This window comes from Temnothorax curvispinosus, unplaced genomic scaffold (assembly GCF_003070985.1).
Source record: "Temnothorax curvispinosus isolate PA1 unplaced genomic scaffold, ASM307098v1 QBEX01009904.1, whole genome shotgun sequence".
NCBI classification, from domain to species: domain Eukaryota; kingdom Metazoa; phylum Arthropoda; class Insecta; order Hymenoptera; family Formicidae; genus Temnothorax; species Temnothorax curvispinosus.
The window spans coordinates 134,683-158,404 of NW_020219684.1; the positions used below are offsets into that span (position 1 = coordinate 134,683).

The window sequence follows — 23,722 nt, forward strand, 5'->3', positions numbered from 1 at the left end:
TTCATTCAGTGTTCACGAAGCGGAAATTTATGCCGCAGTTCATACTTTCTCTGCGGAATTCGCATGAAATGATAAATAGTTCGGTTATATCATCACTCATGTTTGTATCATTAAACAATAAAATATGTATCGTAATTTAACGTATATCTGATTCATTATATAACGATAATTTGCATTCAAATCGCATTGTATAAACAAAAAGCATTATAAATATAATATTGAAGAACTTGCAAAAAATATTACTGAATATTTCGTGGAAATATAGATTATTTACATAGGAGAAGATAATCGCTGGTGTCGTTTACCTTTTGTAAGGCCGGAAACCGGTAACATAAATTCCATATAATCTTGACCGTAAAAAGAAGCCAAGAAATTCATTGTTTCCTTTTGCAATTTGTATATAATGATATATAATAATCAGTCAGTATAGATCTGTTTCTAACACGAAATTTGCAATAGAACATTTAAAAGAAGAATTATAACTGTCTTACAATATGTTACAATAACGAAGTTTATAAAAATTGAAACAAAAGATTTAACAAAAGAAATATCCTATAAATTTTGAAGGCATTGAAAGTCGTAGAACTTTCTTGAATGCTTTAAAAATGTTTTCTTCCTTTCATATCATTTTATATTGTTATTTCAACTTACTTTCTGCTTTATACGTAATCGTAGAAAGCAATTTTATTTTTAAGAATGTGTTTCACATCTTAAAAATTCAAACACAAAATTTACAAGAATCTCTCAAGATTTTTGCAAATTTTTCAATTTCTAATCATATTCGAAGCTATTCGGCCCTTTATATGATATAATTATTTAAAATCTTTTGGAAGAAAGTGTTCCTTTCGAGATAGCTTGATAGATCTGAGTCCCCCAGTTTTTTTCACACTCTTTTTCTCTCTTCTTTTTTCCCGTTGTCAATTACAAGATTTGCTTGTTATATAGGTACCTGGATCTATATCATTATCGACTCAATCAGCAGAGTTTCCGTATACGTATCCGATTCCGGATATTAATCCAATGACACGTCGCGTCGTTCCGCGTTGTTTTTCACACGCACTCCTACGCATCGCTCCTTCGTGCAGTCTTAATTCGATCGTTCCGGTCTATCAAGGATCGAGCGCGGCGAATGAGAGATAATGCGAAATTCACGAAGCGTAAAGGTAGTTCAATTCGCCTCTATTTCGACGGAAGTTCCTGCTTTACAGACACGCAGCTATTGCGGTTGTAACGGCGGCTTCTACTGTTCTTACTATAGTTACTATATGGATGGACGCGTTTAACGATGCGGGCACTCGCAATGATGTGTCACGCACATGTGTGCAAAGTTGAGCGCAATGCCCCTTGAGAAGATAAATTCGGCGCTCGATTTATTCCACTCAAATATTTGCCGATACACTCGAGAACTACGAAAGAATATTATGTAAACGTGCTTCTGTAGGCTGAAAGTTAAAATTGTAACGGATAAATTTTAACGATTAAAAATCCCCACTCAGCAAAACAAAGTATCGTTACTTCGCTATTAATTATATATAAGCAATCTTATTTAATTATATATTATATAATTAATAAAAGTTGAAACTGCAACAATGAAATTTAGCGAGTGAATTTTCATTTAATAAAACCATCACTTTTCTACCAATTATTAATAAGCAATCTTAATTAATTGTATATTAACTAATTTTCTTAAAGCTCAAGCATGTAATTGATGATATTTCAAGGAAATATAATATCAATAAATAATTGTCAAATTATTGACAAATAGCGATTAAAATCACGTTCAGTCGATCAAGAAAGTGGATCTTTATAGTCAATCGGGAGAAATTGAATTACGAAACACTGTTATCTACTTCAGTATCAAATATCAAACACGGAAGACATTGGAGTTGTTTAGATGCGTTTAGTCCGTCTTTCAATTCGGTCACTTTTCCGGTTCATTAAAGATGCAATTGATGCTGGTTCGAATCGATAGATCACCATCAATAGAAGATTACACGGCGGTTTATAGAGGTGATCAGTAATCGATTGAATATTTATTTAAATATTCTGCTACATCGTTTATCTCTGCGAGCGGGGGGATTGAACGGAGAATTAATGACTCGCTCTAATGATCCAACCAACCCGCGGACGCGCTGTGTCATTCGAAAAACGGAATGCGCTTACGATTAACGAAAGTGACTCATCACACGCGCGTGTACGATGGTGGTCGATGACTGCCGGGCGTTTTGCAAACTGTCATTACGCATAATTTTCGATCGCTACTGTGTCGACACTTGCCGCTAGAGATTCTCAGTCCTGCAACCCAAAGGGTTTTAGATAATAATTCGATGGCAGATAAAACGGCGCTCACGAACGGGCTTACTACTGCGTTTGCCACAATCGCAACAAAGATTGAAGAGGTCTTATTTGTACTTGTTATCAGTCGCAGATATCAAGATATTTCATATTTATCGCATTTGTCTTTCTAAAGTTACGCATTTATTGCACAACCGATTTGAATTAAAAAGATTTTCTCGATTTGCTAGGATTTAAATGAAGCTTACCGGTGTTATTGTTAATTTTTTGGATACGCGAAACACGAGCGCCGTCCTTGTTCACAATTGAACACAATTGTTCAATTATGCCGAATGTCAGAACAAACGGGAAGTAAACAATGTAACGTTGATCCTTGAGAAAAGGGTCAATTTTCATTAGCGAAAACGTCGCTGCGCTGACTCTAGCTCTGCTCTAGCTCTAAATCACACAGAATAATGGGCTCTTTTATATTAAGTTAACGCAAATAAATGACGAATAAATGTTATTCGTTTCTTCAATTTAAAATATTTTAATGGTATTTTAACTTCTGGCTTACTGAAATACCAGAAGTCAATGTTATAAGAAATTAATAAGAAATGATCTTCTTCAAAATTTTTACTAAGGAAATTAACTTCAAATCTGCGCGAAGAATTCGGGGACATCCGGGAACATCCGAGCGCGAAGCTTCGAAGAATCGCACTTGTGTAAATTTAAACGTGTCAAATGTCACGCGAAGCGGAAATACGCCCAATCCAGAATATCTCGCGATGCTAGTAATGTCGGAACTGGGCCGCTACTTTTGACAACTTCGAAGATTTTTTCGAATTCTTTCTAAGTTTTAAAGTTGGAAGTTCGAAGGTTGAAGTATCGAAGTTTCGAAGGTTAAAGCTTCGAAACTTCGATTTTCGAAGATTTTAATGTCAAAGCTTCGAAGTTCGAATATCGAAGCTTTCGAAGCAAATCACCCAGCCTTAATCGGAACCGGAAGAGGAGTCGAGCGGAAAATTCGGGTCTCCGAAAGGTCAGGGACGGAAAAGATATCTTTGGACCAACCCTTTCCGCCCCGGAGGGGCGCGGAAGTCGCTGGTCGTCGCTGATCGAAAAGCTCCCGGCTGCGGCCGGCTTTAGAATCCGGCTGTGTCGGTTCTCCCGGTCCGGTTGTGCGTGATGCCGGCTGCGCTCGCTCCGTGCTCCGTTCGCCTTTGCGGTGACCGTCGACTCCGGTCCCTCTCAGTCGCGGCGGTGGCATCCTGCTCGCAACACACGCCACGGCCCGATTCGAAAAGCGGCTGCCGCCGCCGCCGCCGGTTTTTAATCGGATCGTATTTCCGGCGTGGGCGAGGGGTACTCTTTAGCTGCCGGCATCTCGGTAAGCCTCCCCGCAGCCCACGATTGTTCGATCGCGTCGCGTTTGCGAGCCGCAGTGACGGTACAGCGATAATCTGGTAATTAAGAGAGAAACGGTGATTGGTCTTCTTTTCAACGAACAGGGACGTCCCTTTGTGTTGTCTCTTTTATCAAACTATTAATTATTTTCGTTGTGTACTTCAATAGTGGATTGCCTTGAAAAAAAAAGTGAGAGAAAATTGATTGGAATAGTGCTGCGCTAAAATCGTGACTTTTTTTTTTTTCTTCTCTCGGAAAGTGACGGCTCCACTTTGACATTTAAATTTGCTTAAAATAGTCGTGATCGATAAGTCGGCGTCGAATTAATGATCGGCAATAAGTCTGTGTCCCGACTGACGGAGGAGACTCTCGAAACTTATGCGCGTGTAGCCTTTCGCCTTTAAGTGCTGATTTAATTATGCGATTTGTGGAAGTTTATGGTCGTCGGGAGGGTGGTGCGTATAATAAGCGGCATTTTTCGTCGTGAAAGACGAGAGGGTACACCACGTGTGCGGGCGGAAACGGCGTGTGTGGGCACTGACGAAAGAACGAACGGCTGGTCGAGCTCTCGAAAGTAAGTTTCTCTTCCTAGAGGAAGGTTTATTTTTGTGCCTGATCGCGCGCACATTTCGCGGAAACGCGGAAGGGACGACCGATTGTGTGACCGAGGGATACAATGAAACGTATTCTAATGTCGTCTTTCTTCCCTTCGCTGAAGAAATCGTCGTTTCTTCCAGGCAGAACGTTGCGTGCCGCTTAAAACCAATTAACGCCAGTCACGTGCAGATTTGTGGCAGTAAAACGATTTCATTTGCTTCACTAATATCAACAATCAACATATTCCTTTCAATTTTACTTCGCATTCAGACGAATTCTGCAGAGACTTAATTGCAAGTGCATCAAATTATTTCAGAACTTGCTTTTCTCTCCGGAAGAGAAAGAAAATATGTTTCTTTCGCATAACTTTTCAAAGAGATCCTTTTTTCTATTGCAATAATGCCAGCAGCTAAAATTTCTGAAATGTTTCGCGATAAGTTTTGAGTTGGACTAAAGAATGAGAAGTTTATTGTACATTCTTTACTTGTACATTTTCAAGAGAACGAAATTGCACGCTTACGATGTATACAAAAATGTAACTCTGGTTTTCAATAATCTTTATATAACCGAGCTCTTGACGATACAGTGATCTCCCCGCTCATGTTGTCCAATCGCTAGTTTGCTGATGCGGCTCGTTCAACCGGCGATTGCGGGCACGTCGATCGCAATGAACCGCAGGGTTAGTGCACCTTCTCACGATAATGATTCTTGTTCCTGGCGTCAGGCATTTCCTCAAATCTCGACGTATCCTCCCGATGAGTGACAAAGAAACGTGAAAATATATTTCTCGATTAAATTATAAATTGCATCCGCTATACAAATCGTTTCATACAGACTGCAGACCCTTCTTCATCAACTCCTTTCCACACACTAATCTTTCGTATTCCCAAAACAGAATATAATCAACCATAAACTCATTTGTATTATACCGTATCGTACTGTTATATTGTACCATTTGTATTATGTATCTCAATAGTCACGTACTCTATAAAAATTCATATAAAATGACCAACGCTGGTCTCAAAATAAAATATTTAAAAAATTGTAATTTAGAGTTTTTCGAAAAAGTTCGAAGGATCATCATCCTTTATCGCTGTTGGATACGTTAAAATATTGAGTCAGAGAGGAGCGGAACTCACGCGGTATCGGTAGTTTGAGTCACCGATAAAATACGTCCGTGATAAAATTCCGATCAATGACGCCCGGAACGCGCAGTCGACGTCACGTCGGGGAAATCCACTTGTACGGACTCACACGCGATAAGATCAAATTCGGTAAGAGTCGTCGGTGTTCCCACGAGGGTCTGCTAGACCATGAAATGAGAGGGTCGTCCGACGAACGGCGAAGCGATTCGCCGTGGTCCCGTGTCGCGACAGAGTCGATGACTCCTCTACGGTCATCCCCAGCTTACCGGTCGATCGAACGGTCTTTCTCTTTCTCTCCGTAACTCGGATCGTATCCTCGATTCGAGTCACGACCACGGTAATCCGGCCGCGACCGTCGTCAGTGGTCAGTCGAACAATTCCGCGTGTCTCGCCGTTGGTGGGAACAATTAGCGAGACTAGCGAGAGCGACATTCTCCCCTCGTCGAAAGACTTCTTCTCTGCTCCTCACTCCTCAGCTGTCGAGAGAGCCTCAGCCTTCTCTGCTTTTCCAGCTCTCGATAGCTTCTAGCGACGACGGCGCGGCGACTTGATCGCGACGACACGCACTCATCATCGCTAATGTAAACTGACGTTTCCGTGACCAACTAACCGTAACGCGTTTCCAGACACCCGGTCGTTTTATTAGTACACGCTTTCGAGCACTTTTAAGAACTCCATGTGGTTGGAGAACGCGATCTTCCAGGATATACGGAATATCGCCTGAAATATGAATAACTCTATTTTCTGAGTATTTTCTAAATATATTTTTACTAGTATTCGAAGACGACGAAAGGCAATCTTTAATACTTGTACGTGACAATAATTTAATTTTCTTCTTAAAGTTTATAAACGTTGCACGTGTATTTTTTTTTTAATTTCTAAAGTAGATTTATTATTAAAATTAGAATACAAATTTGTAATTTTATATCTAAAAAAAGTTTACCAGTCTACAGATTAAAATGATGAAATCTAATTTTGCTATAAAAAACTGGTCTTGATGTTGCTATATTTCAACATTTTTTTATCGAATTGAATCAGCCGAATTTAATGAACATAGATGGACCCACATAGCGATAGGAATTTTCATTGAGCAACACACGATCGACGCAATTCGTAATCTTAATTTTTCGTTATTTATACAGAGGATATACCTTGACATTTCCGCGATTAAATACATTCTGAATATTAAGTAAATCTAAGTTAGTCTAACAATAAGTAAATAAGCTTCCCAATACGATACTCTTCGAATACGATCGATCCACGAATGAATTTCGGAGCAACCGTCGTATAAACTCGCGATCAACGTTTCGACGATCAGTTCGTCTCTCTTTCTCGCTGGCTTTTGGCGCAATATAATTTTCTTACATTAAAGGGTCACCTTGACCCAAAACCCACGGTATTTCATCGCTTCCCCGGTATTAATCGACTAGACGCCGAACGCTGCAAACGCACGATCTAGCGGCATCCACCACGGCGCCGACTTTCGGCTTAAACCGGTTCTCCCGCCTCTCGTACGTGCACGCTCATTCCGGAGCGTATCCTTTAACGGGACGAACACCGGGATTTCGTGGATTCGAGGAGTCGAGCGTGTAATCGCGATTACGCCGCGCCGGCTACTCACCGCCGGTCTAATCTTCGCGAACGCGACGGTTATAGTCGCGACATTTTCGACCGCAACAGTTCTTGCATCTGACGTTTCCTTTTTTTTCGCACGTGATAGCGGAAAGAGTAACTGTAAGCGATACTCGGTGCACATCTGCGTTGTCTTCCTCCGGCTGTTCCTGTCTTCGCGATTTTGTGCGCGGAATCGGCAACGTTTATATGAAACTTTTTCATCTCTTCGAAAATACGCGGCTTATTATTTGATAATTTTTGAATTCATAATAAAGCGATCGGCGTGAATATTCGCGAAGGTACAAGGAGGTTTGTTGCGAGTGCGGATTAAACAAAGCACGCCGTGTTTAATAAAGCAAGATATACCATGTTGACGCGTGTGCGATATGCTTTAACGAAGGACGTAATTGGAAGGGTGATTAATGGTATCCCGCGGATAATTTAATAACTATGCGAGAAGCAATCTGATCGAGGCGAGTTTGCGATAACGCATGTGTAAGTTAACTGACCTTTGAAAGAATTTTTAAGGGAAATTACTTACGCGTCCCTTCCTCTAATGATCCCGCGTGATACGTGTGAACGGAAGCGGGCGTGCGAGAATTTGCCTAAGAAACAACCGGCGATAACGATCGGCCGCGATTCTATAAATAATGAATCAGTAAAGCGCGCAAGTTATTACGCAAGTTCAATTATCCTCTTGCCTTATCTTGATTTTTGATGGTCGAACCTATTCGAGATATTGCCGCGCGGCTCTGTCGCGCCGACAGAAGAATTGTCGTTATTAAATGTGGCGGGAAAAATTGCAAAATTATGTTAATTTGTCGGCGATCATTTTTCAAGAGAAAGAAAAAACCTTTAAAGTTATTCTTTCGCGAGTGACACACGGGACTACTGAGAAAAACCAATGAATTTATGCGCGATTTTTGCAACGGAATTGCAAAAGTTAGTCACAAAAAGTACCTCATTATTCAGAATTACTTTGTCGATATGCACACATATGCATATTGACCGGCTCGGAACCGGTTTCGCCAAGGGTCGAGCCTTTGTCTACGTTGATTTGGAAGGATATAAATTAGAGATAACGATGTGGATGCAATTTAGAAAGGGCGTCTATATAGTCTATAACAAAGAACCCACGAGGAATGTATCGTCCCCCTTCAAACGGCCAGAATTTCGCTCTGCTTGCGAAACTTCGTCGTTTCTTAACTAAAATGTTCATCAGAACTTCGTCTGTCGCACGATTGCTTGCTGAGAGAATATTTCTACATATTTTCCCAGCAAACATTTGACTATACGAAGATTGGTGTGGACCAACATGGATAAAATAACAGCGAAGAGACCGTCGTTTGAAAGCGTTAATGTTGCTGCCAGTCGTTATAAATATTACTAATTGTTAATTATAAATATACAAAATTCTCCGCGTGTGTGCCAGTAATCGGGCACACGCGAATTCGCAAACGGAACGTTGCATTTCTGGGCGCGATCGTGAAAATAACAGAACCGGCACAGTTAATTCGCTGTAGAAGGACTTGTAACGGCGTCGGGTTCTCATTTCTGGACAGGTCGCTCCGTCCGCCACACATTTCACGACTTTCTAGATATGCACAGAGCTCACTTTGTTCCCATTTCCGTTATCGTTAGGTCGCACGACCGGGCATTTATATACCAATCGTGCAGAAAGATTTTTCTTGAGCCCGTGCATAATGCTCATCGACCCGCGAATAATTGCGACAACTTATTAAGACCTGGAGCGCCTTCCAACCGGAAAGATACGCTGCTTTCTATAGATAATCGTAAATTACGTAATACTTGACTATACTTAACGTAACCATAAAATACAGTAAATGTTTATATATAAATAAATTATAAATGTAATTGGGAAAAAAATAGAATCCAATCATAAATACTTTTGACTTGCTTCATTAATATCAGGTCGGTACAAATCGACGTGCGCACTCGATGTCTTAATTATTCGGTACTCTAATAAAGTGTCTGCAGCGTGAGCAGCGCTTGATAGTGAAAAATGCCTGAGTATTAATTGCTGACGTCGTCAATTTGAATCGTCATCGCCTCTAGCACGTGTGCGACCTCATTCTTCAAAGTCCCGCATAGCTGTACATATTATATTCAATTTCCTCGTGATTGCTAATCCGACAACTCATCTCAATCGTTAATAATTTGCTTTGCTTCCAGATTATCAAACGCGAGCTCATTCCCATTCTTCTGTTACTCCACGGCGTTGCAACATGGCGATCTTCGATACTTTAAAGAAAAAGTTTGACGTGAGTTTCGCTGTAAATCTATTGTTGCACTCATCTATCAATTAGAGTTATTGCTAAACGTTAACGCATCAAGAATAACTGAATTTCAATTCTTATGTAAAAGAAGAATGACTGATCGGCTAAAAGGCAGCTTCGCGAAAAGAAACGAAGATTAAACAGTAAACACAGTTGAAATTTGTTTTATGAATAACATGGGGCGTAGATCAAGGTCCGCTGCTCGTAAAATTCATTTAAGATCTCAAATATGTCTCTGTCCGGACAGGACATCGTTTACTTTTGGCCTTCTACGAAAGATTTCTTAAGAAGTTATTTAAGATACAAAGTCTGCAGTGTTATTGACGATATGTGTTTCTTAAATTGCAACACAAAGTAACAGTTAATAACAGCAAATATATAATATAAAATATATAATAAAAAGTTAATATATCGCATGAAAAGTTTTAATAAATTATTGTATCCATAAACAGCACATAACATTTATTAAAATAAAATTAATATATTAGTAAAATAATAAAAAAAATTTGAATAATAATATATATAATAATAAAAAATGCAATTTTAGAGAACAATAATAAAAATAGATCAAATTTGATAACATAAAAATTCTGAGAAAATAAATTTTAGAAAATCCTACATAACGTAGAACGATTTTCATTCACAGGTTGAGATTTTTCACATCATGAAGAAAGTTTCTCCGTTCTACTAGCGGACAGAGCGATGGGATTGGCCAAAGGATATCCTCTGACAGGATTAATTGCTACACCTGAGTCAGCAATAACGGGTACCATGACGAGGATGAGCCCGACCGAAGACCCAGGGACTCCTAAAGAGTGCAAATGGGAGAGGTGACACATCACCCAGTGATGCGTAAACGGCGTGGAGTCGGCAGCGCCTTTCTGGGCCTCTTCGTGGGCCTGATCCTAGGATTCCTGATCCTGAGCTACCGTCTGATCGTCTTCAATCAGCAGCAACAGGTTGCCATTTGGACCTCCATGCCCGGTTTACGGCCATCGCCGAAGACATCGCCGCGAAACATGCCGTGGCTGAAAGACGACGAGCGGATCAACAGCTCAACGTCGAATCTGGTGTTTGTGGGCGTGATGACGGCTCAGAAGTATCTGGACACGCGAGCCAAGGCCGTCTACGAAACGTGGGGCAAGGAGTTACCCGGCAAGATAGTCTTCTTCTCGTCGGAATCCTCGACGGTTCCCGAAAACTGTCCGGATCTGCCTTTGGTGCCGCTTCCGCGGGTAGACGATACCTATCCGCCGCAAAAGAAGTCCTTCATGATGCTGCAGTACATGTGGAGCAATTTTGGCGATCGCTTCGAGTGGTTCTTGAGAGCGGACGACGACGTGTATGTGAGGACAGATCGGCTGGAGACGCTGCTGAGATCCGTGGATTCCAGAAGGGCGATGTACATCGGACAGGCCGGCAGAGGGAACTCGGAGGAGTTCGGTCTGCTATCGTTGGAATACGACGAGAACTTCTGCATGGGGGGCCCGGGAGTGGTGCTGTCCAGGGAGACACTAAGGAGGATCGTGCCGCACATCAAGTACTGCCTGCGCCATTTGTACACCACGCACGAGGACGTCGAGCTGGGAAGATGCGTGAAAAAGTACGCTGGGATCCCCTGCACTTGGAGCTACGAGGTAATTTCTTCTCGACATCTCTTCTCGTAATGTTTACAGAGGACATTAGCACGATCGTATTATAGAAGAATCGTTATTTGCAAACGAGTAAAACTAAGAAGATAATTTCCCTAAGCTGAAAAGTTAGTTTACTTTTTAAATCATCGAAAAAATATATAACGATTACGAAAGCACGCTTCCTTTTCTCGCTATATTCTCTATTTTCTAAAAACATGTAGATTTAAACTTGGAACTAAGTTCTTTAAATCAAAAATACATTATTTTTACTTGTTAGTAAATAAAAATAATAAAACAAGGAGGAAAATATATTCTTCTCGTTGAAGGGCGTTTGCTTCGCTATCGATTCGTTCGTTTTATCACCGAGAACAAGCGCGTACGTCATGTCGTACGCAGATAGGTAACTAAAACTTTTTATCTTATCGCGAGTCGACAAGACTACATGCTAGATGCTATCTCGCTGATTGTCAAAACAATATTGCACCTTGGTCTCATGCATACTCATCGAAATTATCGTTCTTCTGAATTCTTCTCATTGCCAGTTTTGAAACAATGACATAACTTCAACGGCTGCATTCGAGGAGCGCGCTATTAGCGCTATTGCATCATTCTGTCTTTATCGCTCATCAGGTGTAAAACAAGGATAGAACAAGCAAATAGCGCTAATAGCGCGCTCCCCGAATCCAGCCAACGGAACTTTGTAACTGCGATACTTGACCTAAGATATCCAAGTCAATTAATGACGTTAATCTTCCACTTCTTTCATCCAATTCCATCACAGCCAATTTCGCTTTTGTATCGACAGCTTCATCACAAAGGATTTTCTTTTCACTTATGATTCTACGAACCGCACACCCATTTTGTCGGGTTTATTGTCACTGGCGTGATATACTAGAGCTATTCTGGTCGTCCAATTTCTTCCTCGCCTCTGAGGCTCCGCCGCGTGCACTCGCAGAAACGCATGTACACGACAAACGAAACGATTTGTTGATTAACACACACGCAAGGAAGATTAAACGCCGGTTTATCCGACGTTGCACACGCTTGTATCTTATGCATCTTTCAAATTGCAACTCAACATCGCGCTAAAGCAGTTTCGCTCCGATTCCGAAATATCATCCTTTTGTGTTTCTCAAAAATTCAGAAGAACGCTAAATGAATTTTTGCACAAAGTTTTCTCATGTATACGATGTATGATTTTTTTTTATTGCGTTATAGTAGGTACCAACAATCGCTCGCGATCGAATTATTTGTTAATTTTAAAAATATCCCGATACATTACTCTCGCAATCATCAATCGACAGTTGAGCTATTTCCACACAGAGCTATTCGTCATCTCAGAATGTTAAAGGGTTAATTCTCTTTACCGGTTAAATCCCAAATTAAATTGTGCGTAACTTGATCGGGAATCAGGGTGCGATGCTCATATAATGGGCACCCGGCTTGTCATCGTCGATTTAAATACATGAACCACGCGCGTATACCGCATCACGTACCGGGCACGTCCATAGCGAGGATTAGGTCGAAAGGTACAACGCACATATGAGGATGTTAGTCATTAAGTAAAAGTGAATTGTACCCTGCTAACCCAGTGGCCAGATCGAGCCATTCTTCTTCATCTTGGTGCTCGCGGTCGCATTAGGTTGTACATCGCTTAAATAACAATTTGTCCACACGAAGTGCTTAAACCTTCGCACGTCGCGATAATCAAGTAGAATTGATGCGCGAACTCCAAAGAGGATTCGAATAAAAGAGACCATACAGCTTTCGTGATAAAACAATAAAAAAAACTTGCTTGAGAAGAATCGTGAAATATCGTAGATCTTGTTTTAAGAATTAAATTTATGTGTAATACGAGAAACAATATAAATTATATATATCAATTTTATAAAACGTAAAATAAATATAAACATTTTTGTAACTGATAGTATATAAAATCAAACTATGTATAATTTGAGAAATAACATTTTGCATTGTGCAAACTAAACAATTCTGATCAATTTATTTTTAGAAGCAAGTTTGGAAGAGGAAAACGAAACTTAAGTAAAACTTGATTTAAGAAAAATACGTCCTTCAAAAACATAAGAAAAGCATTGAGTGCGAAATCGTAGCGAATACCTACATCGTTAAGAGCAGCGACTCGGCAAAAACTGTATAAATGAAAGCGATAACAATAATTCATGCGTTAATAATCACTCCATTATTCATTCGGAGAATCGGAAGCGCGATGACACCGTCTCGCGCTATGCACCAGTCGCGATGTAGGTATACTTGCGTGGGTGCGCACAACTCCCCGAAGCACGTTCGTATCGCCGCCGCAACCACGGACGAAAGGTAAAGTGCACGGATGAGGATGTCACTCGTTAGGCCCGAACAAATCGTAGCCTGCTGACCCACTGGCTAGACCGTCCGTTCCCGTCTTGACACTCGACGTAAGGTCGAAACACTTAACGATCCCGATGCGACGTGCAAACGCCCGCGCGACGTTCGCCGTGGAGGCCGTTCAATGCGTGCCACGATTGATTGATCGAGGCGTGCATGAGACTCGATAAGAGATTTATCGGTCCAGGCAGTGGGTCAGGCCTTTGTTACAGCGTCTTTCGCCGCATCTATTACGGCCGGAGAGACCAATAACGGCATCGCGATATTGCGCTTTAATTCCGCGAAATTAGCGGTCTTTAGTGACCTCGGCGAGAAAAGAGTTTATCTAATCTAAATGGGTTGATAATTGGTCTGATATTCCTGAAAAGATTAATAAAGCACGCATATCTCGAAAGAAATTAGGAATGCTTATACAGCATGTTCTATACAGAAATCTTGAAGAGGAGAGACTTCTAAAATAGAAATAGAGTTTGTAAAGTGTCAATTTACTTGTCATAATGCTCAAACGCATACAAACATATAGAATACATATAATTCTTGAAAAAAAAAAGATAAAAGTGTAAAAGTATCTCGGAAAATTTTCAACAATTTTCAACAATACGCAAGCATTTTATGTGAAGTCCAAAGCGCGATATAGATTTCTTCACGTAACTGCCTGAGCAAGTCATCGCGATTTTTCGCGATGTCGATCGTCAAGAAACGCCGAGACGTAATTCTGCGAAACAAGAAACCACCACACCCAGTGTTGTGATTAACACCCGCACCGCGCGGGTTTGGCGTTTCGGTCCAGGAGTCCCGAATGGAAACGTTCTTAATGGTAATTATTATAGGTCGTAGTGCGCGCACACGGGCAGGAAGTTCGTACTTTAACTCCGCTTCTCTGCCCGCGTGCTAATTGCCGTTTGACGAGGCTCCACTATAGCGCGTGCACTCACAATCAGACATTCGGGACGGATTAATATACCAAGCTCGCGTGGAATCGGCAGACGCGATGCCATTGTCGCGTTGATCAAGCGCGAGCGTGCAATTCAATCGTCGTTCTCAAATTGTAAATAATTCGTCGTTCTTAAATCAGTTTCGGTCATAAGCGAAGCGCGTGAAAACCATCGAGTAGAAGAAATACAAATACCAATGTATCAAATTTTTTATACAACAGATTTCATCTGCAGCTTTAATTATTTACACTACCTTTAAATTATTATATATATTTGAGATTCTAAATTCTAGTAAAGATCTTTATCTATTATATTTGAGATCAGCTTTGTTATTTATTTAGTTTGTTTATTTTATTTATATTTTATTTGTGTATTTAACTCATTTAATTTATTTCTATTTCAAAGATGTGGCAAAGTTAAGCTAATGTTTGATGATTCCTTTATGACTGTCGAATAAATACCTCATTATATCTGTTAAATCCAAAAGGAAGGGAAAATAGCGTGTGGAAAGAAAAAGATTATTTAAAATAATAAATATGCATTGTGTGTGTGATAGAAATAAAATATGATTTGATCGTAACTTATCGTTGCTTACTCTCGAAACGGGCGACGCTCATAACATACTCGTGATGATGCCGCACAGATGCAGTCGATTCTTTATCACAACAGCAGCGGGGCCCAGGCGTTCACCGGAAATCTCAAGAAGAAGGAGGTTCATCGTGCCATCACTTTGCATCCTGTGAAAAGTCCGCCTCACATGTACAGGCTGCACAATTATATGAGGGTTGGTATCGCATCGTGTATCGTAATTACGGTAATCACACTGCAATTACATGAAAAAAACTGCATTACTTATCCGTGAACTGTTAAGTAATTTGATAACCGTTACGCGTGCGAGGCGAGGAGGAAATCGCTTAGCTATTCTAGATTCCTTTGACGTCGCGTAAAAACCATCGAGTGGAAGAAATACGAGTATGATATGTCAAATTTTAATACAAAAGATTTCATCTATTGCTTTAATTATTTAAGAGAGTGCCGCTTCGGTTTACTTATTAGAAAATTATCCTTGCAAATATTATACTGTGTAATATATTCTGTCAGGGACTGCGAATACAAGATCTGCAGCAAGAGAGGATCCGTTTGCACAGGGACATTTACACGATGGCCCAGGAATTGGGAGTGAGCCTTGAAAGCTTGAAGAACTACGAGATAGCGGAGGAAGTACGTCTTTTTCCCGTCGATCCTAATTCCGAAGATTATCCCGGCGACACAGATATATTGGGTACGATTTCCTACTTCCGTCATCGTGAACCGACGATAAAAATCTAGAGAGAACCATACGTCGCTTGTACGCATCTGTGCTTTCGTTATTTTTATCTACCGTTATAACAAGGGTAACTCATCGTTAGAATCATTAGAGTGCTAAAATAAGGTTGCTTCTCTAGATTTATGGGTTATAAAATTATGCGTTTACTCTAATTACCAATTACACGCGTTTTTTTTTATATATATCAACACTTTCGCGTGTCTTTCTAACAGTATTTCGCCGATCTCTCTCAGGATCGTAAATATATGCATAAAGACTGTTTATCTAATGAATATTCCGCATTACACACTCCCTTTTACCACGTCCATAAATTATCGTCGTTTTTCCTATTTGAGCATTCTTACAACCTCGCGAACCATAAAAACATCTTCAGAATGATAATAACCCACATTTTTCGGTCGTAAAACTTTTACTGTACTTTTGCTGCTAAATTAACGCTTCCGCATTTACGTACACACACGAGCAACTACAGTTATTTGTCGTCTTAATGCGTGGCTTGCGTCGACGTGCCATCGGGACAACGCATCGAATCCATATCCCAGAGGGATTGTAAATCTATTTGAAATCGGATATATGCTCTCGGAGACGCGAAAATTATAATGCGTGACTTTGTATTGCCGCGTTGTGCAGCTTCTCGCGTTACATTTCATCGAGAGCGTTTCGCTCTCGTCGCAGATTGAATCCCACGAGAAATAAATGATCTGAGTTTCGATATTGATAAAAATTTATCTTAGAATCTTCAAAATCGAGAATCGACCTTGATCATCAAATTTATTATTGTCAAAACTATTTCAAAAAACAAGTAAATAAGTTTATGAAATTAAGAAATGCTAAAACAATTCCATTTTATTCCATATACTTAATATTCATTCGTTAAATGATGATAGTATGTTACAAAATGACAGAAGAAATGTTCAAAGATTTAGAAGATTTAAAAATTTAGAAGATTCTAAAACCTGTAGAAATGGTTCTCTTTTAATCTCTTGCAATTTAATGTTTTTTTTTTTTTGTAATTATATTTCAACCACACTCGTAATTTCGATTAGACCGACGATTTTAGTAGCATTTCTAGCTAGCATTTCTCATTAATATAATCTATTCAGCTTGATTACCCTATGTGAGTTAATAGGTTTAGCACAGAATTGAAACTAGACACACGACACACGCTTTGACGTATTTATCGGACGTAAATGATTCAGAGAGTCTCTCTATCGTTACTCCAATCATTTCTTTTTCCCCATATTTCTCTGAGATTTCGCCGTATTATCGCATTAACTCATATGTAACTCGTACGCAGTACGCTGCAATAAATTCAAATTAACCGACTGAAAACTCGAGTCGGGCATAGTTTGTCAATAAAGTTGTAATCGAGATCGCGATTCAAGGAACATTGAAATCCTAGAGGGAATTACTACATTAAATTGCTTCCTCCAGTTAATTTTCTCTGTCATTTTCATAAGTAACGCTTGATACAAACAAACACGATTTTCGTATCGAACATGTTGCAACAATAATCTCGGATTAACATTAAAGCGATTAATCAAAAATTTTATACGATAAAGCATGACATTTATATGTTTTCTTTTATTTCCAAGCCGCCGGCTGAAATTATTACGTGTTTACGATTCCAAGCCGTAAATATAACTTACAGTACCTACTCTCTAAGAAGTAAATTGATAAAAATTAAATGGGCAGAAAAATTTATGCTCTAATATTAAATTTCCAGTCTTTGTATTAATGTTGCTTTTCATTTCCTCTATATATCATTTAAAAAAAAAGAATTTTTTATTTATCTTGTGTTATAAAGTATAGATATAATTAAGTATTAAATATCGAAATATAAAAGAAATTTACTCTAGCCTATCTCAATTTTAAAATTTCTTACTATGTGATTTTCGAGACTTTTTGAGTTACCTTGATATCAAATTTGCGTATTTTTAAGAAGTTTCGACACTTAGTGTTAATAACGGAAACCGGTCGGATTCGTTGATTCGCTAAGTAAAATCTTATTTGTACAGGTGTGCCGGCGAGTCTTCGTTCGTACAAGCCGGCGATGAGCGACGAAGTGATCCCGTGGGACTTCCTCTTGAAATTGGAATACAGTTTGACCGATTCTAATCCCAGGCGACGTATTCACAGCGACATCAAAGAGGGCCTAGAGGATATCACTCGTGAGGTCATGGCTTCCATTAATTCTTATTCAAGGCAGCGGGGCCGCGTTGTCGAGGAACGGTCCGCTCTTTACGGATACAGGAGGGTGAATTCTTACGGAGCTGACACAATATTAGATCTTTTGTTGGTCTATCGAAAGTACCGGGGCAGGAAGGTCACTCTGCCAGTCAGAAGACACGTTTATCTTCATCAACATTTTATCGGTATATATGTTTTTCATATACACGTAATAAGTGAAATTATTATTTTTAATAATTAATTAATTCTTTGATATTCGAGAGATACATTTCTCTGTCTTATATTAAATAATAATATTACAGATATGTGTATATAAATGTTAGCTAAAATATATAGACATCCTCTAATGTTCTTAAGTTAAATTATTAAGCTAAATTATTAAAATGCAAAATTGTAGTTGCTTTGCTGAAAAAGTATCATACACTATAATTTATTGAATTATAATTTCATATATAATTATTTTACTTAAAATAAAAGATTTTGTTAGATTCTAACGCTTCCGCATGATAAAATTTGTGATAACGTAATAAAAGATTTTAAATATTATTGAAGTAGAGCAATTATATTCAAGTATTAACTTACATTTAACAGACGTTAAATGTTCTTTCAGGATTAGAGATGCGCGAGACAGTGAATGGCGTCGAAGTCCAACCTCGGCAGGAATCAAACGACAAATCTATTCAGAATTTTCTCCACCGTGGCTTCCTGAATCTCAATTTCAACTCTCAAGAGGAAGATCCGGTGCAGAGCAAGGTCATCAACTTTATCCTACCTCTGTCGGGCCGCTACGAGGTCTTTCAACGATTCCTCCAGAATTACGAGGACATCTGTTTGGCCAGCGGCGAGAAGACGTCTATGCTCGTCGTGCTCTACCAGCACAAAAGCGAAAACACCTTCAACAAAACGATAGATCTGATCGAGCAGCTCAAGTACAAATATCGCAGTGCCACCATACAGGTTCTACCGGTCTCCGGGGATTTTTCAAGAGCCCGAGCCCTGGACTTGGGCGCGTCGAACATGCGGGCCGACGATCTGATGCTGTTCATCGACGTGGACATCGTGTTCACGGGTTCGGCGCTGAACAGGATACGCCTGAACACGCTGTCGGGCCGAAGAATGTACTTCCCGATAGTCTTCAGCCAATACGATCCCAAAGTCGTTTACGGCGACGCCAGAAAGCAGGACAAGTTTACCATAAACGAGATCTCCGGGCACTGGAGGCAGTACGGCTTCGGAATCGTTTCACTGTACAAGAGGGACTATCGTACCGTGGGCGGTCTTGATCTCTCGATTCAGGGTTGGGGCAAGGAGGACGTGGAGTTCTTCGAAAAGGCGGTCAAGTCCGACCTCGACGTCTTCAGGGCGGCGGACAGGCACCTGGTGCACGTGTATCACGAGATAGAATGCAGTAGGGAGCTCTCTAACCTTCAGTTCTCCATGTGCATGGGATCAAAGGCTGACACGTACGCCGGAGTCGAGACCTTAGCCAACGTGATTTACAGCAATCCGAACATACTGCACTTCGCCAAAGAGAGGAGACAGAGGAGGATGAATCCTGCTGGTTAATGATAAATCTATATGCCAAATTAGGACTATCGGCCGTTGAGGGGCGATACAATTTTATTAGAAATCGTAGGGGAAATTGTAAAGATATTTTTCTCGTTACACACTCGCCTTCGGTCGCGCGAATGTAACACTGACGAACGGACTATCCGAACCCTTTCGGTGCCAGAGTATCTCGTTAGTCACCGCCCTGCTTGTGTAAATATGAAGTATAGTTGTGTGATCGCGCAGACAAATGCAAAATCAATACTCTGATATCTTATTGTATGACGAAATGTATATATCGGAGCTTTAATCGAGAATATAAAGTTCAAGAGTTTGATTGTGAAACATGATTGGTATTACGATTTTCGAAGATAGATCTGGCGATCGATAAAGATCACCAAAGTCACTGCAAGCATGCTAATAGATTTTTAACGTTAAGGAAATATGTAATAAGGCTTTCGTTGTTAGTTTATGTGATGATATTATTCTTTACCGCCCAATGATCTTTTTTTTTATTGAGGCTAAAAATAGACGTGTATCGTTTACTTTTACAGTTGCAATTAAATGTCGACAGTTCTATAGGAATTGACCGTAATGACATGCATTTATAAAATTGTTAGCCTAGGTAGGTAAATGTAATAATTATTATAAGTAAATGTGATATTATCGTGCCTTTAAAATATTAATTTTCGCAATTTCATGTACTGCCAAATGTGTAAACACACCGTTACGATTATTTCGATATAGATGCAGATACTTCTAAATTGTCGCATTGTGCGTTTCACATTTTATATATTTACACATTAAAGGCCTCTGTCTGCAATAATTGGAATAATACTCACGCTTTACTGAATAAAATTCTTATATTAAGCAATAACGTCATTTTAATATTCGTCATTCCTCTAAACTGAAATATAAAAAGTAAATATATAACGTATAGATCAGCGAATCTTTCTTGGATGCTATTATTTTAAACAAAGCATTTAATTATTTGATAGCCAACACAAAACGTCGTTATAACATTTACTTATCTATTAATTTACTTTACACAATCAATTTATTTATTGAAGTGTCATTAAAACATTTAAGTAGCATCCTAATGTTTTGAATGTATCTTAAACAGATTTTGAGCGCTTTTAATTTTATTCAGGTTTCTTTGCAAATTAAAATATACAAGATAAATATTTCACAAATCTCAATACTATTTATCTAATTGCGATTTTTAATTTAATGTAGTGGCTGCCTGTTATTTAAAAATACTTAATTTTTACAATTGCAAAACAATCTTTTTTGGGTACGTCGAAATCTTGAAGTCATTTAATTCTGTTTGGTCTCAGTGAATTATTCTTATCGATATTTAAAGTAATTGGAATTAAAAAATCATTCATCGAACTCATCTTGAGGAGATTAGAGTTTCTTGGAAATCCAGTAATTAGAAGCGCGGAGCGGGTCAAATTTCAATTAAAAATAACTGTTGTGTTATGAAAATCGAGAAATAACTCGATTTAATAGCTCACGCTATATGTGATAGCTTATCAAGCTTTTGAGTGGCGTTTGATGAAACGGATGAAACGCCTAGAAACAATAGTGATAATTCATACGATTTGTTTGACAACAGATAATAACAAAATGTTACTTCGTGAAAGAGTGGCATGACTTTTCCTTATGTAGTGCATCGCACCATGAATATTTAGAATTAACATTCTGATTTAGAATGTAGGCAATAAATATTATATAATAATGCTCTCACATCGCCGCGCGAAATAAAACGTATAGGCGTTAATTGTATGTTCGAATGACGCATCTGATAATTTCGCGGGAAACAAACGTATGTAAAGTATAGTCAAAGCTGAGCTATTTTCAAAGCTCATGAAAAAATAATGTGTCGCATCGATTAATGATAGTGTAAAACACAGACAGTATAGACATTTTTTATTTCTTCTTTTCTTACCTGAGCAATTTAATTAATGGTATAATAAAAAATAAAATGTGGAATATCTGGGGCTTCAGATTTTTTACACTTTTAATTTTTATGGCTCGTGTGATAGGTAACTTTATTCGTGATTTGTCTTCGTAATCTAAGAATCCCAAGAATTTCACGCCTGTGGGGAATTATATACTGACTGTAAGAAGAGACTGCGCTGTTTTTGTAGAAGAGGTCGATAGCACTGTAACACTTCTTCAATTCTGTTATCTCCTGTTTGTCTTAGAGAGAGCTAATGACCTCTTCGAGAACGTCACCCTTATCGGACATGAAATTCTCTACTCGTGGAAGCCATGGGAGATGCACATGTGCATTAACAGAGCAGAGGACGCGGCGAGATCGCGATGCGTGACGCGCAATAGCGGAAGGCGAAAGGAGGGTCTTATCGGCTTGCGTTTTATTACGGCGTTGGTAGATAATAGCGTATATCTCAAGCTCAAGGTCGCCTGCGATCGTTCGCGGCATTAGCGGCAGACGGCGCATTTATAAGACAGAGTTCCGCGTGAATCCTCAGTGCGATATATCGTTGTCAACACCTTGCATCACGTTACGTTTCGGAAGGGAGACGCAAGGTCGTTAATTTATCTCAGTAATTGAAAATATCCTGAGCAGCCCACTCGAGCATAATTCTTTATCAGAAGCGGTACCGATTAAAGGCAAACACGTTGGAATTAAAGTTGTTAAAGTGCCGAATTAGATGCCAGACTGTGACGAAGATCTTCATCTTTTAATGTCTTTCTAATCACAAAGTGTTGAGGTTTGAGCCTCACTGAATGATATCCAACAACTAAATTCTTCACACGCAAACAGCCGTTGGATAGCTTCAAGTTCGTTGCTCGATTCATTCGAGCAGTCGCTCAATTAGTGATTCAAGTGATCGAGAAAGACGCCTTTTATACGACTTGCCAGGTAACGAATATTAATCGGCGAATATTAATTCTCGTCGAAGAATGAGGGGATCGTGGGTGATCCTGTTCGTCCTGACGATCGTAACTGTCCATTCGCCGGCGGAGGGGAGGATACTCGCGCAATGCGAGGCCGTGAGGGAGCTGGAGCGTGCTAAGATCAGCAAGACCTTAATCAGCAACTGGGTCTGTCTGATGCAAAGCGAAAGTGGGATGAACACGGCGCTAGTGACTGGCCCAAAGACAGCCTCCAGCTATTCGCATGGTATCCTTCAGATTAACAGTGCCAAGTGGTGCACCAGGGGACGCACAGGTGGCATTTGTAATAAACGCTGCGAGGACTTCTTGAACGACGACATACAGGATGACATCGCGTGCGCCAAGAAGATCTTCGATCGGGACGGTTTCAAGGCGTGGGACGGGTGGATGAAGAAATGCAAGAACAAACCGCTGCCCAATCTCGCGCACTGCACACGGAGGAGAAGAATGGCAACCGAGATCGAAACGGCCGAGGTCGAAGCCGATCCGATCCTGTAGTGATATTGTCGTTTGACATATTGACTACAATCGATACGAGAGACTCGAATTTTGCTCTTAATTTTACTTCCGTAAAATCTTTGCATCTCTTATAATTTTTCACGAATTAAATTTCACACGAATTAGAAAGCTAATTACAAGCTTACGTAATCGAGCCCATCAGATAATTGCATTCGACAGATTGTTTCCGTTAAAGGATTCTTCTAACTGCGCGCGCCGTACTCGCGACGTACGCAATACGTTGCACAAACAAAGTACACCGGTGTGCTTTATGAATATGGATATAAACCGATTGGATCGACGCCACTTATGACGCAAGACCTGCATGACCGTCTTAAACTTATGTTGCACGGCTTGGCAGACGACACTATGCGAAATGGTTTAGAAATTTCACCTGTTAGAATCGCAAAACCGTACGTGATGAGATTTCGCCGATGTCTTCCCCATTTCATCTCTTTATACTCGCATTGCGTGTGTGACATTTAAGAAGATCGTCTTTGCCCCCAACCCGTGGAATGTCGTATCTGCGAAATTCAGAAGTAAAATGTAAAATGCATAAACCTTGTGTAACTAAATGTCTCTGTGTAAAAGCGAAGAAGTAAGCTTTTAAAATTTTCTCAAAAAGAGTAATATCAAAATGTTGCAAGCCAGTAATTTTGTGCCATAAAATATAGTTTAGAACTGAAATATAATATAGATTTTAAACTAGATAATATACAAAGTTATATAAATTGAGATACTTTTCCATTTTGATTTTATAATTTAACTATTATATTTATACATTTTAGATACATTTATATATTATTATAAGAAATATATAAAATTTATTATTATATATATTATATAATCTGTCTCTCTCAAAATGTAGAGCAATTTTATATGTATAACATAAATTAGTATATTATACGGAATTAACTCAATATTATTTATATTAAAAAATATATGT

General features: G+C 39.4%; 2 protein-coding genes across 3 annotated transcripts; both read left to right on the forward strand.

Annotated features, from left to right (window-relative positions):
• The first annotated feature begins 3,343 nt into the window (after nucleotides 1-3,343).
• On the forward strand, nucleotides 3,344-20,289 carry LOC112459544 (chondroitin sulfate synthase 1). Of its 2 annotated transcripts, none has more exons than XM_025023714.1 (7): nucleotides 3,344-4,255; nucleotides 9,231-9,319; nucleotides 9,981-10,971; nucleotides 14,929-15,069; nucleotides 15,387-15,567; nucleotides 17,631-17,987; nucleotides 18,413-20,289. In XM_025023714.1, the coding sequence occupies exons 3-7, from the start codon at nucleotides 10,156-10,158 to the stop codon at nucleotides 19,366-19,368; spliced, it is 2,451 nt and encodes an 816-aa protein (XP_024879482.1). In that variant the 5' UTR covers nucleotides 3,344-4,255; nucleotides 9,231-9,319; nucleotides 9,981-10,155; the 3' UTR covers nucleotides 19,369-20,289. The 2 variants fall into 2 exon arrangements, with proteins under 2 accessions (XP_024879482.1, XP_024879483.1); XM_025023715.1 differs by having other exon boundaries at nucleotides 3,344-3,664.
• Nucleotides 20,290-21,810: 1,521 nt separating this feature from the next.
• LOC112459545 (lysozyme-like) lies at nucleotides 21,811-23,513 on the forward strand. Its single transcript, XM_025023716.1, has one exon. The coding sequence runs from the start codon at nucleotides 22,285-22,287 to the stop codon at nucleotides 22,774-22,776; it is 492 nt and encodes a 163-aa protein (XP_024879484.1). The 5' UTR covers nucleotides 21,811-22,284; the 3' UTR covers nucleotides 22,777-23,513.
• The last annotated feature ends 209 nt before the right edge of the window (nucleotides 23,514-23,722 follow it).